This window comes from Rhodnius prolixus, unplaced genomic scaffold (assembly GCF_049639745.1).
Source record: "Rhodnius prolixus isolate KJV_2025 unplaced genomic scaffold, Rpr scaffold_1, whole genome shotgun sequence".
NCBI classification, from domain to species: Eukaryota; Metazoa; Arthropoda; class Insecta; order Hemiptera; family Reduviidae; genus Rhodnius; species Rhodnius prolixus.
The window spans coordinates 2,945,427-2,962,759 of record NW_027411581.1 but is presented as its reverse complement, the minus strand read 5'-3'; the positions used below and the strand labels follow the sequence as shown (position 1 = coordinate 2,962,759).

Sequence of the window (17,333 nt, the reverse complement as noted above, 5' to 3'; positions counted from 1 at the left end):
ATGTAATAACCAGAAGGAAAGGAATTTCGTTATAAATGGAAAGAAATAAAAACTAAAATAAGAACAGGAATTCAGATCGGAAAGGGTCATTGCTCGGTGAATATAGATAACAGTTATTAAGACCGAATAAATTTGCTTTCCCTATATTTTATTGATATCTTGAAAAGTGCTGAAAAAAATCAATAATAACTTGACTTTTAAGTAGCCAATCAAAATACGATTCAGATTCACATACGTAGATCTTAAGGGCAATTTTTCACGAGAATTGTTTTACACAATTAGTGAACATAAAAAAGGTGAAAAGTATTAGTAAACCCAGGATCTTACTAATTATACATTCCCTTTCTTTTTTGAATAAATTTCCAGGATCAAGTTTAAAGAATGCTGTTCCACAAATAATTTCATTATTTTATCAAAAACTTGTCGAAAAAATAATCGAATTATTAAGGCAGAAAATATTATAATGCTCCTTAATAAAAATAAGCCACATGGACGCCCTCAAATATTAACGCTCCGAAGATAAGTTTTAAATAAGAATGTGAAGCATGTCGGCAGAACAGATAAAATTCAGTTTCACAGTAACAAGAAGGAAAATCTTACTTTTTGGAGCTTTACTGACTGTAAACATTGGAAATTTATAATAATAATAATAATGAATCTAAAACATATTAATGCATACCTTAGTTCAAATACATTCCTTTTAGCTACATATTTTTGTATTTATTTGATTTAACAATCTTTACATAAAAAATTCATATTTAGATCAGCCACTTAACGTGTTGCTATTTTCAGCATTTCAAAACGACAATAAAACATTAATATTTATATTTTATTTTCACTTTTAAAATTGGTTAATTTTTTTAATATTGATTCGACTGAAGTACGTATAATTTCGTATTTTAATTTACGAAACAATTACTAATTGTTTAAAATTTAGTACGAAATCATTTTCATTTCAAAAAGAAAAAGGGAAAACAATGTGTCACTTTGTAATGAATGGAAAATATATCCCAAGTAATGAAATTTCGATCAATTTGAAATCTAAAAACTTCATCTAATATTGAAAATAGTCAATATAAAAAGACAAAAACACATACAAAATCCACACACACTGTACCAGATCAATTAGTAATCACAAGTTTCGAAATAATCGCAGCAAACCCAGCAAAGCTATTTACGACAAATATTAAGATGTCAATGAAACTGTAACCCTAATACCAATACCATAGCACCAATAATTCAGTAAACAAAGAAAGGTTGTAAGATTTATAATAAATTACCATGTCAAGAATGATAATTCTCTACGTAGAAAAAAAAAAACACAAACGGAACAGATCCGACCACAAGTTGCACAGTAACTGAGAGGTTACAGATACAAACTTCAAAAACTTTAAACCTCGATGCTTGTTGCCAAATTATGTAGTAAAAATCGTAACATTCAATACAATCACTTTCAGCCAATCGAAAGCAATTGCAAAAAGAATATGGCAATTCATAAATTTTTAATTTAAGAAATAGTTATTGAAATATGTGCGAAGCTAGAAGCAAATGGTGGAGATTTAAGTAAGTGAAATAAGGGAATACGTACAGAAAATACCTTAAACTAGATGAAAATATCTTCATCGAAGAAAGTTACTTGACTTATTATATTATGTAAGTAAAAAATCCACAAAATGTTAAATTGTTAAACAAAAATGTTTGTAAATGAGGACAAATCTTAAAAGAAATGAATAAATTATAGGTTTTGCTCAAGTAATTTATTACAATATTTACTGTAAGTAATCTTGTATTTACATCCCAACAAATCTGCTTGTTAACTAAAACTAAAACAATTTGCAAGCAAATTATCCGAAGTCAATATAGTAATTCGTTTTACAGGAAAACAAAGTCGTAAGTAAAAAGTCGATGAAATTTGTGCATTAGAAAGTGCAATGTTCATCGAAACCTGTGAATATTTTGGTTTAAATGTTTTAAACTATCCACGGCACACCCTGCAGACCCCACAGAAGGCCGATTGCCCAAGCTGACTTGATCTGGCCATTCAAATCTGGATCTCTATAGATATGCTCAAAATACTTTTTTTTTCAAGGGGTTCCGCAGTGTGGGCCCAACCCTGATGCAGGCAGTAACACGAGTAATTGACGTTCTCTTTACAGTCCTAACTGTGTTGCAATGAAATCGCAAGTTTACGAAATGAGATCTTTGGCACTTAAGAGGACGCAGGAGATACTACGCTGATAAAACCTGATAAAAAGGAGTCTACGATGAATTCACTAGCTAATTTCTGTGAAAGATTGTGTTACGGGTTCCGTACATATCTTAGTGCACCCCTATCTTTTAACTTCAAGGAATAACCATTTATCTATAAGTAATTGTTGGAAATTTTAATAGTCTACATAATTTACACACAACTTTTCATAAAAAGTGTTAAACGTAAACTAATAATTAGAAGTTAGTTTTGAAAAGCTTCTGGAAGTTCTTTCCGGCTGACAATTCAATTCTTATCGACTTTTTCATTAAACGATTAGTCAAAAACTTTTTCAAAATTGGTGTTTTATGGCACAAAAAACAAAAACATGAACTCTACAAAAAAAAAGAAACACACTCATAAATTTTCCAAAAACAAAACCAAACAAAACGACACAATTATGAAAAAATGTCAACTCTTAAACACTCAACATTAATGCAGATATTTCGCTTTCTACAGACGATTGATGAAGAATGTTTGGATTAAATTTTAAAACTACAGGACTGCACTAATTCCGTAAAGTAAAAAAAAAAAAAAACTTACAGTTAAGCTTGTCACTTAAAATTCCCAAAGTTAACCGTAAAATACGTGAGTAGTAGAAATTAATTAAAATGGATTTCACCGATTACTCCAGGGATTAAACGCTTACGTGCAAAACAAGATTTGAGAAGTACCTTTAAAATAGGTGGAAAACAGATTAGACTGGTGTCTGGTCTTCATAGAAGGCGCTTTTGGTTCAGGAAGAAAGTTCAGCAAGAGCACAAATACAGATAATAATGCAGCAGCAGGAGAAAACAGCCTTGCATTGTAAACGCTAGATTGTGATATAAGACCTTATGCGTCCTGAGACTGGAGGAAGTCAAAGTAAAAGGGTAAATAAGAAAGATCCTATTCATTTTAATAAAGGGAGTTTTCTTAAATAGACTGCATGATTCATAAAAGACTATAGGTCCGGGAAAGATGACTCACAATGCGCTCTAACTGAATCTAATCCATGCTCTGACTTTTTCTACGAAAGACATAACATGATCCTTGAGTTTTTAGGATGATCCCCTCAGTTCTATTAAAATGGTAAAAGATTTTGAGATTCGTGCCTTAATATAATAAAACATCTTCATGAAAACCAACAAGTTGCTCTTAACCTTATACTAAGTTTATGTTAATTGTTTCATTATGGCAGCAATTTATTTCCAGTCTACGTGAACGCTAATTTGATATTTAATATTTCTAATTTTAACTGTGCAGAAAAAAGATAATTTCTATTAACATAACAACTAACAGCGCTCTGGCTAGTCGGTGTGTCTCCCCCTACGACTTCCTTTTTACCTCTATCCGATTTTCTATCTAATCACTTTTTAGTCTATCCCGCATCAGTCCAACCTTCGCCTCCACTGTGTTCATCATCATGAGCTCCGCTGACGGTGGCATCCTGTTGTCGGGCTTGGCCCCATCTCTATCAGGGTTTGGCATGCGAAAGAAGTGCTTTTTGAGGCTTCCCTCTCTCTCTGTCTGAGGCTTTTTTTTTAAACTGTTCGAATTAATTGATCAAACCAATAACTCCTGGTTATACCAAGTTATACCCGGCATTGAGTGATATTATAACAATCAAATAGCTAAGAGCATCTTCTATTTTATATTAAGCAACAATATTAATAATTTTTTTCGTAAGAATGTTGCAGAATCTAAAGAAAGGAAATTTGCCAAGGAAACTCAAAAATAAAATGCGTGAAAATGGCTAAGCTTCAGGTATTAGTTAAAATGGTGTAGAAAGAAATACAAGGGCAATTGAGGGGTGATTACTGGTTTCTGGTTGAAAAACAAAAGAACAAAAGCAGAAAAAAATTAAAATAAAAATGACCTGATCTGCTGGCGAAGTTCTGAGAGTACTTCCATCAGTTGCAGCCGTGGAACCTTCATCATCTGAACCGCCAGCCGAGGCTGTTGTATCCGAATAATGACCAGCTTCATGACCTTGACTAGAGCCAACACTGCTTCCAACCACCACCGCTTGACTTCCACTGGCGCCCGACCCTCCACTATTAGCACTGTTAGCACCCACTACACCGCCCAAAGCTTGCAGTTCGCCCAGTGCCTGCAGATTCACTAATCCACCGGCACTTCCGCCCCCACTAACTACTTCGTGATCTTGTAAACTCAAGGCTATGGCTAGTTCAACCATTGTTTCATCATCTGCGTCTGGTGGAATGTCCAACATAGGCGGAAATCCCCCACCACCTCCGCCTCCCAACAGAGCTTCCATGCTTCTTATTGAGACGCCACTTGCTACTGCTCCTTAAACAATTAAATAAAATGAAATTAACAAGTTCTGGGTTGACTCAATTACAAGCTCTCAAAGTTCTATACAAACACTTCCTTGTAGTTTACCGCTTAAATAAATATCTATCATTTTTGCATTAAAAAAAAATTCTATTCATTTCTCTCTTAAATTACAGCGAAATTCTCCTACTCCTCGACCAAAAAATATATAGAAAATTCCCATAAATTGGGAACAAGTAGCTGGAGAGTGGGGCGGGTGGTTAGCGCAGTGATTTCTCGCAAGTACCTAATTTTTACTTGTTTTTACTAGGAAAAATGTTAAAATAGTAAGGTATTTGCTTCCGCCCTCGTCAATGACTACTAAATTTAGTAGTTGGCCGATCAGTATTGCCTGAAAAATTGGCGCGTACTTTATTTTAGTAATAATAACTGCAATACGTATTTTAATAATTATAACTAGCTTCAAGGTCAAGTTTAATAATGTATCGCTTTCAGATTTTTAAAGATTTGTTTGATTTTATTATGTTTGAAATAATTATAACATCTCTTTTTTTACAATTTAGCCCTGAAGTAGATTTATAAATCGTACCTTAATGACATTTTTTTTTTTTTAGCAACCCTAAAGAACGATCCTATAGTCCTCCTATCCTACATCAAATCCTTTTTACCAACTCTACAGTAAACAGATAGAGGCTAACAACGTCTGAAGATGGCATTGTAAGTTCTGTAACAAATACACTGGTACTTGTAGCTCAATTTAAATCGACAGTTTTCTTATCAATTTTATTTGATCGATCTTTTGGTATCTGTTTTTCTTTCAAAGATTGTATCACCTCTACCAGCAGCTATATAGTACACAATCTTAAAGTATAGAAACACCATAGAACGAAGTTGGATTGTAAAGTGTATAGAACTTCTTTGGTTAGAAATACGGTCTTTTTTTTTAAGTGCATTTAAATGCAAAGTTTTTCAGAATTTACCTGGATCAGGTGCAAGTAGTACAATGGGTTCTACAGCCTCTTCAAACTGATTAGGTTCAGCCTCGGATGAATCTTGTGACGGTTGAGATACTGGACCACCTTTATCTAGTTCGGCAGCTAGTAAAGAATATATCAAAAACAAATTTACAATTTATAAGAAACAAAAAAAAATTAAGTCACACATTATTGTAATACGGTACTACCTGGCGAAGAACAATGCGGAGGACTAGGTATATATACTCGACGTCTTTTAACTCTAGGCCTTAAAACTCTATTGATTGCATGTTTGGCGCTAAAACATACCGCATTATCTTCACATAACAGTAAATCCAGGTAGATTTTGGCGGCCAATGAAGTCATACTTTCACTATGTTCGGCTACGGTAAAAGCATGAACTATCTCTACTAGGGAATATACGGTGGCTTCTACATGGGTCAGTCCTGCAATTAGAATTGAAAATATCAGTAAAAAAAACTTCATTGTAAACAAACAATAAATTATCGGAATGATTTAAGTAAGAATTACTCACCTGGAATGCAAACACTAGCAAGTGCAATATTTTGAGGCCTGGCGCTATGTAATCTCCACAATATCTCAGTTAATTGAACTACTAGATGTCCAGAATCTATAAAAAAGGAGAAACAATTTGCTTACGAAAGTACACATTTATTTAAATCTGAGCTGGAAATTTTGCAAAATGTGAATCTAACTGTAGTTGATTTTAAGCCTAAAAAATGCATGATACTCTACAAAATATGGGCTCTTTTGTGTTGAGATTGAACAGTCTACCTTTTAAGCAAGACAGGAGAAGTAATTTAATCAAGGATTTTGGCTTGGAAATTTTTGTCAAATAAAATTTATTCTGACAGCCCTATAGCCTCCACACAATTCGTTTTGCATTACACAGATAATTCATGTTTGCAACTACATGAGTGTAGGCTGCCTCCCAAATAGTCGTAACTTTTACTTGAGAGGGGTGATTAAAACTGAGCGTTAGTTGGGATTAATAGTTGGGACCAATATAGAAACTAAATTTCTTTTTTTCCTCTTTTTGAGTCCAAAGTTCACCTAAAAGTTACAGAGACGTGTGATTTAGTTTAAACATTTTAAAAATAAACTATATTTACCTGAAGGATCGACTGGTTGTGAATATTTAACCAAATTTGTAGGACGTGATATAGCAATGGATCTAGTCATCAGTACTAGCCGGTAAAATGCTTCTGTATCCAGATTGCAAGCGTCTTTAACCTGACGCAACCCACTCAGTGATGAAATTACATAATTTAGCACAGCTTGATCCTTTAAAAAAAAAAAAAAAAATTAAGTTAATTTATCATTTATGTGTAAGGAATGGAAGTATTGTGGAGTTGCAGTTTGGGAGAACAGAATATTGTGACTATAAAATTACATTAATAATGTTTCAAAATCTAGCCACTCATCCACTGTAGGCGACTTTGTGCTACTTTAATTGGTAACACTAATCCTTTGTTCAGACTGCGTAAAAAAACTAACAACATTAGAACTACTAAACAAAATCTGTAAAATGAAAGTGTAGGGTTAATTTTATCTTTTTGAGAGTTCTGTGAAACGGAAAACAATATTTTTCAAACAGGAAAAGAGATAAGATGAGTGGTTAAGGTTACTGCACTTGATTCCCATGCGGAGATCCCACTTTCAAAGATTTTCTCTTTCTAGAAGTTTCTAATAGCTCACTGTACTGAATGGATAATGTCTGCAACGAGAGAGCCCTTTCCAGAGGCCGGCACGCACTGGAAAGACCCCTAGATGCCATTGAAGTAAAGACATTGACGTGGGCAAAAAAAAATGTATTCTGGTAAAAAAGATCTGATTAAATATCGCAGCAAATCTTCCAAAAAGAATTGGCACATTGCTCCGAGAATTATTTTCAACATTCAAAATTATAAAACGTAAAATTTGATAGCTACGACTCTGAACAACTTTATGGGCACGATTAAGAGATTAGGAGATTACCACATTGTGATAGTATTTATGATATGTTAAAGTTTCTTATGCAGATGGAGGAACTGGCTATGTATTCTGTTTATGTTCGAAATTTATTGTTTTTTTTTATGTAGACATATAGACGTTTAGACATATTTCTTTGACAAAATCAATTGATTTCGCAAGAAGCATTTGCAGCATTGGGGCAGACAAGAAGTATTTGCACTATTAATTAGAAGGTTTTTTTTTCTGAATTTGGGCCAACAACTGTTTTGGTACTAATCAATTCCAGGAAGTTCAGTCACTGCTCTCTTATAATCGTATGAATTCAGTCGCTTGTAAACACTTGCAATAATTGGGGTTTCACTGTTCTTTTTAAGATGGTATAAGATGTTAGTAGTCACGTAAACTCGTAGTCGTTTCCAGTGGATCAGTGAACCTATTCATTCAAATTAGGGGATAACCACTGAATAGTATTTACCTTATAAGCATGGTAAGTTGCCTTGGTGGTGTGCAAGCTGGCCAAAAGCGATTTAGTATTAGCTTGCACTTGCGGAGTCGTGGGTAAGGTAAGCAGCGTAGTGGCTAAGGTAAGCACAGTGGATCTCACAGGGCCAGCTTGGTCGGACAACGTTAAACAACCATCTAATACTTCTATTAGACCAGAGACCATTCTGTCCAATAGAGGTATAGTTGGAGTAGATGTCGAGGTTACTCCACTTAAATCTGTTGACTGGTTGCCCTCTCCACCAGCCTGTTGATTAGTTGCCTGACCAGAGCCGCCCCCGGTTTGACCAGCACCAGCATTACCACCGCCTCCAGATTGGCTCTCTTCAGTCTCTTCTGGCCAGCCGAAAGCTTCTTTAGTCTTACCATATCTGTAAACAATGTTTACATGTTAGCTTTAATCAGAGCAATATTTACTGGCATTCAAATGGACCAGCCATTTCTCCAACGATCTTGGTGACACTGAGTATCCTAGCCTTGACATCTATAATAATAATCACATTGACACTACCAACATTCTCTAAAAACATGTCGATGCCACCGTTGACCATTTACAAATATTTATGTATAGAGTAAGCAATTTAATAAGCTAATGTACCTAAATAACATACTCTAACTCATTATTATTCTCACTCATTTACTTTTATAAATTGTAATCTTCATGAACGTTTTTACGCTTACTCTGAACATGCATGAAAATACTATTAAACTTTTTTTACACACCTAACCCTAAAAAAAATTAGTAAATATTACTAAATTAAAATAAAAATCATTAAGGCAATTTTGGGGAATGTGTAAAACTGAAAAATACATTTTTCATTTTTCTCTACCGGTTACACAATTACGAACGGAATTGGTAAGTTACCTCAAGGAAATAGCAAGTATGAGTTTTCAGCAGTTTTCCAATTTTTACATGTGCATAACACATTCCATTCTCTAGCTAAAAACTTTTCCTTCAAACCCTAGAGAACTGAACTTAGAAGATTTGACAAGATCGCAACTTCCTTTTATCGGTAATAAGGAAAAGTACACAATAAATCGTAACTATATAACGGGAGAATTTAGAGTACTCTGCTAGATCGAAGTACTTAACGCCTTAACGCAAGGTGTTTTCGACGTACATCAGCAGATCAATCAATAACTTTAGTCATGCACTCCTAGAGCAATGTCATATCTTCTTATAAGATATTGATAGTTATCAACTTACACTTTAATTGAATCCACCATGATAATTCCATCAGGATCTTGTGATGGTCCAAAAGTAAGAATTAGTTTCTTATCAGCTTGTAAACTTTCTTCTCTTGTCAATGGAAAATCAAACCATCGATTTCTTGATATATTTGTTTGAATACTACGACCACTAACCTGAAATTTGAATAAGTTCTTTGATTAACAGAAAAGGGTTAATGAAGGTACGGCAGAAATGAGATTGATGTGTTTATAATAGATGAGATCAGACTCAGTGCGATTTGGATGTGGCCTAAAAGGTCTTGACTTTGGAGAGAGAGAGAGAGAGAGAGAAAGATTTCTAAGTGAAACCTTTCTTTCCTGAGACAAGCCCTTAAAACTTTCAAACCATGCCATTTTCTCATCTTCCTGACATATATAAAAGCTAAAAATATCTTTCTCTCAAATATCGTTTGCTTAATATCTACAGTAGCTAAGAATTATGGCACCTTCTTGATCAAGATATACAGGCATCAGATGGTCTTCTGTTTAATGTAAGAAGTTATCTCTAATCAAAAAAATAACCTCCACTTCTAATCAATATAACTTTTTTTGAACTAATTCCAATTTTTTAAAAAAAAAAAAAAAAAGAAGCAAATCACCTCTATATACGCTGGAACTCTTTGAACATCCTGATTTCCTAATAACACTCTTACTCCAGTAATTACATGCGCAGCATCATTATTTATTATTTCAATATTAAAACCAACTGTTTTAGTGGAGACAACGTACATTCCTAAAAAGAAAGAAGAAATAAAATTACAAGACTTATACACGTTTTATAAATTCATTAAAGCGGATATAATTTAAAAACTTCAAACACCAATTTACCAGTTGTATTTAAACGATGTTTAATCTGTTGAGTATTATAAATTTGTAATAAATCATTTCCACCAAATTCTACATCATTCAATGCTGTACAATGTTCAAAGAAGTCAACAGGAAATGATACGCTCGCTGTGGGACAAAAAGAATTATTAGTATACATAAATAAATTTATAAATAAATAAAAATTTGAATTTATAAATAAAACAAATTTATAAAGTTCTTCTACTGAAACTAATTAAAAAAATAAATAATAACCTGAAGTTTTTACTGGTTTCGGTGTTTTCTTCTTTTTCATATTTTTATGGGACGGTAATGAACTGATTGCTTGTATACTTGGTGATAACCAAAATCCTGCAATTATGGTTGGCATTAAAATGATTGTAATAAACCATAAAAATAATTTAAAAGATACTATCATTCTGTTTAGAAATTTTAGGGATAATATTTTGTTTAGGTAATAAAGAGAGTCTGATAATAAGCTTTAGTATGTGTTTTTTAATTTAAAGAACCTTCATGGTTTTTAAAAATCTATAATTCTTTGGCTGTCTTCTAATAACGATAACGTTCCGATCACATTAATAATTTTAATTTCTAAGTTCTGAGAATGACATGATCAAGATTTAGGAACAATAATTTATTATAGAGAAGTAATTCAGATAGTATAACGTTTGGCCTTTTTAGGTCTCAAAGTTAATTTTAAGTTATAATTATACTATACTATATATATATATATATATATTATACTATATATATATAATTATACTATATATATAATTATACTATATATATAATTATACTATATATATAATTATACTATATATATAGACCAAAACTGATCAACGAAATGCCCAGTCATTCTTACCTGTGTTTTCAGGTGAAGCATTATAAATTCTAAGACTTCCATCTTCACAAAGTATTAGAAGTGTAGTGCGAAGCTCTAATGATGATGAAACATGTCTAATAACAACCATGTCCATTATCTTAGCCTTAGCTGGTAATACTTTGATCTCTTGTATAAAAATCGTGTCTGGTTTGATCATCATCACAACCGGGTTATTACCTAAAATCCACCAAATATATTGTTTTGTTTTTTTTCTTAAAGGTAATGTTTTGAAGTAAAAGAGACCTGATAATAGACGCATTTACTTGTCTGAAAAGTAGCACAAATGATTCCTGGATGACTGGGTACTTCTGTCCATAGGCACAGCGGTTGCGGTTGGCCAGAATTACCGGAATTGTTTCCCTTATTACTTCCACCGCTACCACCACCTCCACCTCCACCACCACTTGCAGTGCCGCTTCCGCTTCCGCTACCACCGCCTCCGCTGCCGCTGCCACCACTGTTGCTCCCACTACTTGCACCACTATTTCCGCCACTGCCACCTGCATTTGCATTACTACTAGCACCAGCGCTTCCGCCTCCAGCTTTTCCAAGATTGATCAAGATTGCATCGGGTACAGTGGTCGTTGCACTATCTAATGGAGCGATAAAACTCTTTCCTTGGTTGAACGAGAAGAACAGTAACCGTAGTGCATGCGAGTAGTAAATTGAAACTCCGCCTCCACAGATCTGTCCATTTGATTCCTTAAACGTACCAATAGCGATTATTACTAATTAAAGTTAAGATTACAATAAAATTTACTACAAGTAGGAGGAAATAATGAATGAATGAATATAATCCAAGGATATCAGTCGCTTCTTCATGCATTAAGCTGCCCAGAAGTGAAACACATATTATTGGGAAAAGACACAATTTATCACAAAATTTCGTCATAAGAAACCATTCCAGTCTCTTAAAAATGATCAATTTTAGATTGTAAATTTAGAATTAGTAATGAATGTATTGTATTTATCAAAAATAATTTGTTTAATTTAATATCGAAAAATCTAAGCACAGTATTTCAAGCTATAACTGTTTAATAGAATTTTTAAAGATATTGTATTAATTTTAAATGCTTCAGAAGAGGCATTACATTTGAACCACTGACGTAAAAAATCAGTTACGTTCTTGAGCTGTCTTAGTGGAATCGGGGACATGGTCTACTACATTCTTTCTATTCGCCAAACTTTTATCCCCAGAAATATTACAATATTTTGATGCAACAGCACCTAAGAAAGTTTCTGAAACTTCTTTATTTAAATTGGTATATTGGTCATTCTTCCGGTTTAAATACTTTGGGCACTGGCTGGCAAGTTGAGAAGTTAGAAAACTTGAATAATGTATTCTAAAAAAAAAAAAATTAAAAACAAAAAAAAAATACCCTGAAGTCTGCATGATAAATATCTAAAGTATTCGTAACATAGAAGGCACCATTGATGGCCGAAGATTCTTCATTCATATCTTGTGAATAAATGTAACCAGTGGATGACATAACCAGCATTGTACACGTTGTATTCTAGAATGATAAAAGAATAATGTTATTTTCGCAGAAAAAGATCACAGGGATTACAAAATGTTCCAAAATAGTCAAATAATTTTTAAAATAATAATTGTACCTCTGTGCACATAAACGTAACATCTCTAATTTTTCCAGTTGGTACTAGAAAATAGTACTGTGGGCTGAGTACATCAACGGATAGATCATAGATTTTTACAAAATCAGCAGTGATTAGGGCTAGCTGTGTCTGCGATCCTGGCAACCATATAGCTCGTATAATGAAGTTTCCAATTTCAAGCTCTGGATGGAGTACTAGATGTTCTGATACTGAACCAGCCGATGTGAACGTCAATACATGACAATCCTGCAAAAATAAATTATGGTAAAATTCAAAACTAACTTTGGAAATTACTCCTCAAATTTAAAAAAAAAAAAATCTCAATCATTTTTGTATTTTATTTTTTCCAGCAAACTTGATATATCTCTGGGTCACAGTGTCATATGCTTTCTAGCCTGTAATTTCGTAAAATCTAAAATTTAGGGAAAACTGAACATTAACCTCTCTTCTATGGTACTTTGTACGTTTTCTTCACCTTCATAGTGTTTAGAGTATCAAATGTGTTGGCGATATTCCGAGTCGACAGAATGTTAGTGTGAAGTGAAGAAACGTTTTCTGTAATTGTCCAGACTAGAAGGTCGCCAAACAGGATTCCTTTGAACTAATGTTTTATAGCGGATCGCTTAACAAGAATTTTAGTTGGGATGTGGGTATTTTAACCCATCATATTTCCTTCAACACTACCATTTAAGTGAAGTGAAGCTGATTACTATGATTGTATGACATCTCAAACAGTGAGATTCCTTTTTTATGATTAGAAAAAAAGAACCACAATAAAGAACTCACTTTCAATCCACAAACAGCCAGAAAATCTTCATTCCATGGATTACTGGTAACGGTAAGCACAGTAAATGGTATTGGAGCCGAAGACAGTCTAGTCAAAGTTAGTTTACGTTTTGAAGAATCTGCTTGTTTTAATAATGTACTCAACTGCAATATCGTGATCTTGCCTTTTTCATGGGCCACAGCTGAAAAATAAAATAAATTGAAGCATGCAGTTACTATTTATAAATTTTTTCTTATTGAGATTTATGCTGTAACTTAATGTAGGAGAAATAGACGAAACACTTAAATTCAAGGTGTCCTTGATACTTAAGACAAACTCCTGCAAATCTACGATATTTGACTTTTGATAACATAGCTGTACATTAATTACAACCAGCAAATTGCCTGATTTATAGAATTTGCCTGCCACTAATTACTTTTGTATTACACAATATTACTACACTATCAGACTATGTATATTTTTAGGACCTTTCGCAGCTTCATGTTATACCGCGTTCTTGATCTGAAGATCTAAAAGCCATAGGGTACGCAATAACTTACACCTACCCTGCATATTCCCACACAAATCTACACAATAAATCTCATGTAGCTGTGAAATTATTTCTAGTACAACCTAAAAATAAAAAGCTAAAATGTCTGTAAAGAGGAGAAAAAAAACTTGGCTCACATTAATTGTAAACTTACCAAGATGTTGTCTTTTACCATGCGGTGATGCTAGACAACACATGGCCACCCTTCTTATCATATGAGCAGACATCAACTGTCTAATTGTTTGTCCCTGTTCACCAGAATAATTCATTCTAACGTTTTCAAAGGCTCCTTCCTGTGAACCGAGTGTAGGGACCTGAAAAATAGAATTAATAAAACAAATGATTACGCATAAGTTGGCAGAAATTTGCATTCAAGATTGAGAAAACAAATATACATATATCTCACCATAATCTGATCAGAAACTATAAACTTTTTATCCACAAGATGTAAATCTTTTAGCGATGCCTGTGATCTTAGGTGACATCCAACCGGTGATGTACGTTGACAAGCAGCTTCTATAGAAGGTACTAAAGCGTTTAATAAAGAAATCAACGGGCCAACTAAACTGTTTTCTTTTGTGATCACATTGGTCAATGGTTCGCATAAATTCTCTAGAAGAAACAATTTTAAAAAATGATTAGTGCTCAACATTAAAAATGAAAAATGGGTACATTTAAAATTTTGGTGTAAGCGCTACACACGAATTTCTTTAACAAAAAGTTAATTAGCTAATTTAACTTCAAAATTTGTGTTCGTACTTTGAAATTTCAGAATAATATTAAAACCGTAATTAAGATTACAGTTTTTAAAAGCATATAAACTTATCTAAAACGGCGCTTTTCTACTCCTATAACAAAATTTTCCAGGATATTGATTCAAATGAAAAGCTATAGATCTAACGGTATGCAGGAAAAGCGGAGAGGAAGTTTGGAGAGAATTAGTCGTCGGAGTCAACTTAAATACTTACTACATCAGGAGGAAATCCGCCCATCGACTCTCCACGAAGTGACCTTTATCAAATTTTCTAGGAAAAATATTTCAAATAAGTTTTTTGAGGATAAATTGGGGATTTGAAGCGCTAAACTGACGTTGTGACCCGACGTCGGATTACATGGAGAAATGAAATTTAAATATTAAGTTTGAGCTTGCTATATTCTTTTCACAAACGCACAAACAAACTTTGAAGTTAAAAATATAAAAAAGGTAAAATTTAGAACCTACTTCTCCGGTGAAACAATCGATTTCGAACATTTTGACTTGTTAAAATTTTGTTAATGTCTTTGTTTTTGTAAAGTTTGATAAAATTTTTTACTAACCAAGCAGTTTAGTAAGCGCTGCTTGTTTTGCAAGATCTCTTTGTTGCTGCGATCTATCTAACGACGGCGAGGACGGTCTTCTTCTCAAGGAAGAAGTTAGCATATGTTCCATTCCAGTGCCGACGGGATTTCCACTCGTACCACCTCCTGCATTTCCTCCCTCGGCTCCAGCACTTGTAGGATTACGTTTTATTAGCGCCTGTAAAAATAGATAAAAAAAAGGATAAAAAACACAAAGAAATTTAAGGTAACAAATCTCAAACAACAATAACTGGTTTATTAAACACAACTTCTCGTGAATATTTACCTGGCACGAACCACTTTCACGAGCCCCACAATCACAAAAGAAATTACCAAATTTAGCATAAGTAACATCGTGTCCACGATGACAAACTCGAGCACAAACTGAACAAACACCAACTCTGTCAATCATCTTGCATGTATGACAATGGTACCAATGTTGGTTCATAAACTCTTTCTGTGTAATTGTGAATGTGCATAATTTATTGCAAAGGCTGTCTTCATCCTAAAGGAAAAGTCTAAATTAAAAACAAAATATATTTTTATTTTTTAAATGAATTCTTAAAAAAAAATATATTCTGAAATAAATCTCGTCTTAATCCAGATAAGTGGAGCCTGCAATACTGCGTGCCTTCCAATCACAAAACCATGAAATTTATACTGTTCCAGCACTCATAGGTGTTCAGATATAGTTCGTGCTACCATCTTGGATTAGCGCGACCAAATAAACAAACTTTCTTTGCTTATAACTTAAAATGTTTTAAGTTTGAAACAAAATTAAAAGTCTTACCGATTCATCACCAACACTATCGTCATCATCATCATGAGTTAGATCATCAATCCAATCAACATCAGGATCATTTGGTATAACAACTTCACCCTCCCAGGGAGGACTCGATGCACGTGCGCCACTAGGACCCACTAAACTACTGGGAGCACTACCAGCACCACCGGATGTGACAGCTGCAGCAGTGGTGGTACCAATCAGTGCGTGTACAACGTCCGCTACGTATCTTAAGACGGCACAACAAGATTCAATCAATGTACCAGAGCCGTTGCCTCCATTCTCAAGGCTGGTTAGGAAGTCTTTTTCAGTTATTTGTTCTTTGCTGTAAATTAAAATAAAATTTAATTACGTTTATACAATAAAAATAAAGTGGCGTAAAAATAAATTATTCTATACGTTTTCTGGCCCTCCATTCAACAGTCTCATGGCAATCCAATCAACTAAACGAATCTCGATACTTTCCAAGTTCAAAATTAGGTGCCCGCAGTTTTTTTCAGAGCACTACCGCCTCCGGTCAGCGTTCTCTCGATACAATCAAACTGAATTCTGATCCGGGATATACGAAGTGAATCCAAACTAACCACTGATCTAAACCCTTCGCAACAAACTGTACTTAAAGCATATTGGGTCAATTATCTGGATTGATGCTATATACTTCCTCACGGCAAGAGGAAACCTTCTTCAAGACTATGAAGAATTTTTAAAAATTTGCTTACCAAATTGATATCCATTGTGTGGCAGCAATAAACAGTGTTACATGTCCTTTACCAGAACCAGCACCGGCCAATATGGACATGACGAACATCAATTGTGGAAATCCAGTACCCTGGCAGACCAGTAAGAGCTGAGATGCCATTGGAACTAAAGCTTCTAAAAGCGTCAAAGCTACCACCTCTTTAGCTTCAGCTCCACTGTTCTGTTTAACAATATACGTGGTAAGATGTTGTAGTAATAGTTGATTCTCTTGGAAAAGATTTTTTTTCTCTTTAACTGTGGTCACTTGAGGCGGTGGAGACGGTTCATTGGTTGTAGAGGAAGTTTTCTCAGCTTTTGGTTCACTTCCTGATGGAGTGGTAGCAATGCCTGTACAAATAAGAAATATATGTTACACTTATATGATAAATTTGCATTTTTTTTTATAAAAAGTGAAAAAAATACAAACCTAAAGTAACCATATCTATGGGTGGTGAAGATCCACCGCCATTAGAGGACGCACTGTTGGCTTGTAAGACAGGACCAAGAATTACGTGATGTAACCAGTTGGAAAGCTGAGTTGGTTCAACGTTCGCCAACTGTAATACGGATGCGCATAGTTTTTCTAAACGTTCATCTGTTGGATTTTTGTCAGCTTCCATTGGAAAAAAAA

At 34.0% G+C, this 17,333-nt stretch overlaps 1 protein-coding gene across 2 annotated transcripts in view; it reads right to left on the bottom strand.

Annotated features, from left to right (window-relative positions):
- poe (E3 ubiquitin-protein ligase-like protein poe) overlaps window positions 1–17,333 on the bottom strand; it is a 54,429-nt gene that overhangs the window by 21,286 nt on the left and 15,810 nt on the right. For both annotated transcript variants that reach the window (XM_074112893.1, XM_074112941.1), the window contains exons 27-48: window positions 17,130–17,315; window positions 16,684–17,050; window positions 15,971–16,289; window positions 15,467–15,685; window positions 15,160–15,358; window positions 14,249–14,454; window positions 13,997–14,156; window positions 13,313–13,494; window positions 12,527–12,772; window positions 12,292–12,426; window positions 11,176–11,614; window positions 10,892–11,089; window positions 10,285–10,380; window positions 10,033–10,158; window positions 9,804–9,937; window positions 9,182–9,339; window positions 7,949–8,345; window positions 6,633–6,804; window positions 6,035–6,130; window positions 5,709–5,945; window positions 5,506–5,622; window positions 4,107–4,540 (exon numbers count right to left, since the gene is read on the bottom strand). In XM_074112893.1, the coding sequence (XP_073968994.1) occupies window positions 4,107–4,540; window positions 5,506–5,622; window positions 5,709–5,945; window positions 6,035–6,130; window positions 6,633–6,804; window positions 7,949–8,345; window positions 9,182–9,339; window positions 9,804–9,937; window positions 10,033–10,158; window positions 10,285–10,380; window positions 10,892–11,089; window positions 11,176–11,614; window positions 12,292–12,426; window positions 12,527–12,772; window positions 13,313–13,494; window positions 13,997–14,156; window positions 14,249–14,454; window positions 15,160–15,358; window positions 15,467–15,685; window positions 15,971–16,289; window positions 16,684–17,050; window positions 17,130–17,315 (4,823 nt within the window). The remainder of the gene's footprint in view (window positions 1–4,106; window positions 4,541–5,505; window positions 5,623–5,708; window positions 5,946–6,034; window positions 6,131–6,632; window positions 6,805–7,948; window positions 8,346–9,181; window positions 9,340–9,803; window positions 9,938–10,032; window positions 10,159–10,284; window positions 10,381–10,891; window positions 11,090–11,175; window positions 11,615–12,291; window positions 12,427–12,526; window positions 12,773–13,312; window positions 13,495–13,996; window positions 14,157–14,248; window positions 14,455–15,159; window positions 15,359–15,466; window positions 15,686–15,970; window positions 16,290–16,683; window positions 17,051–17,129; window positions 17,316–17,333) is intronic.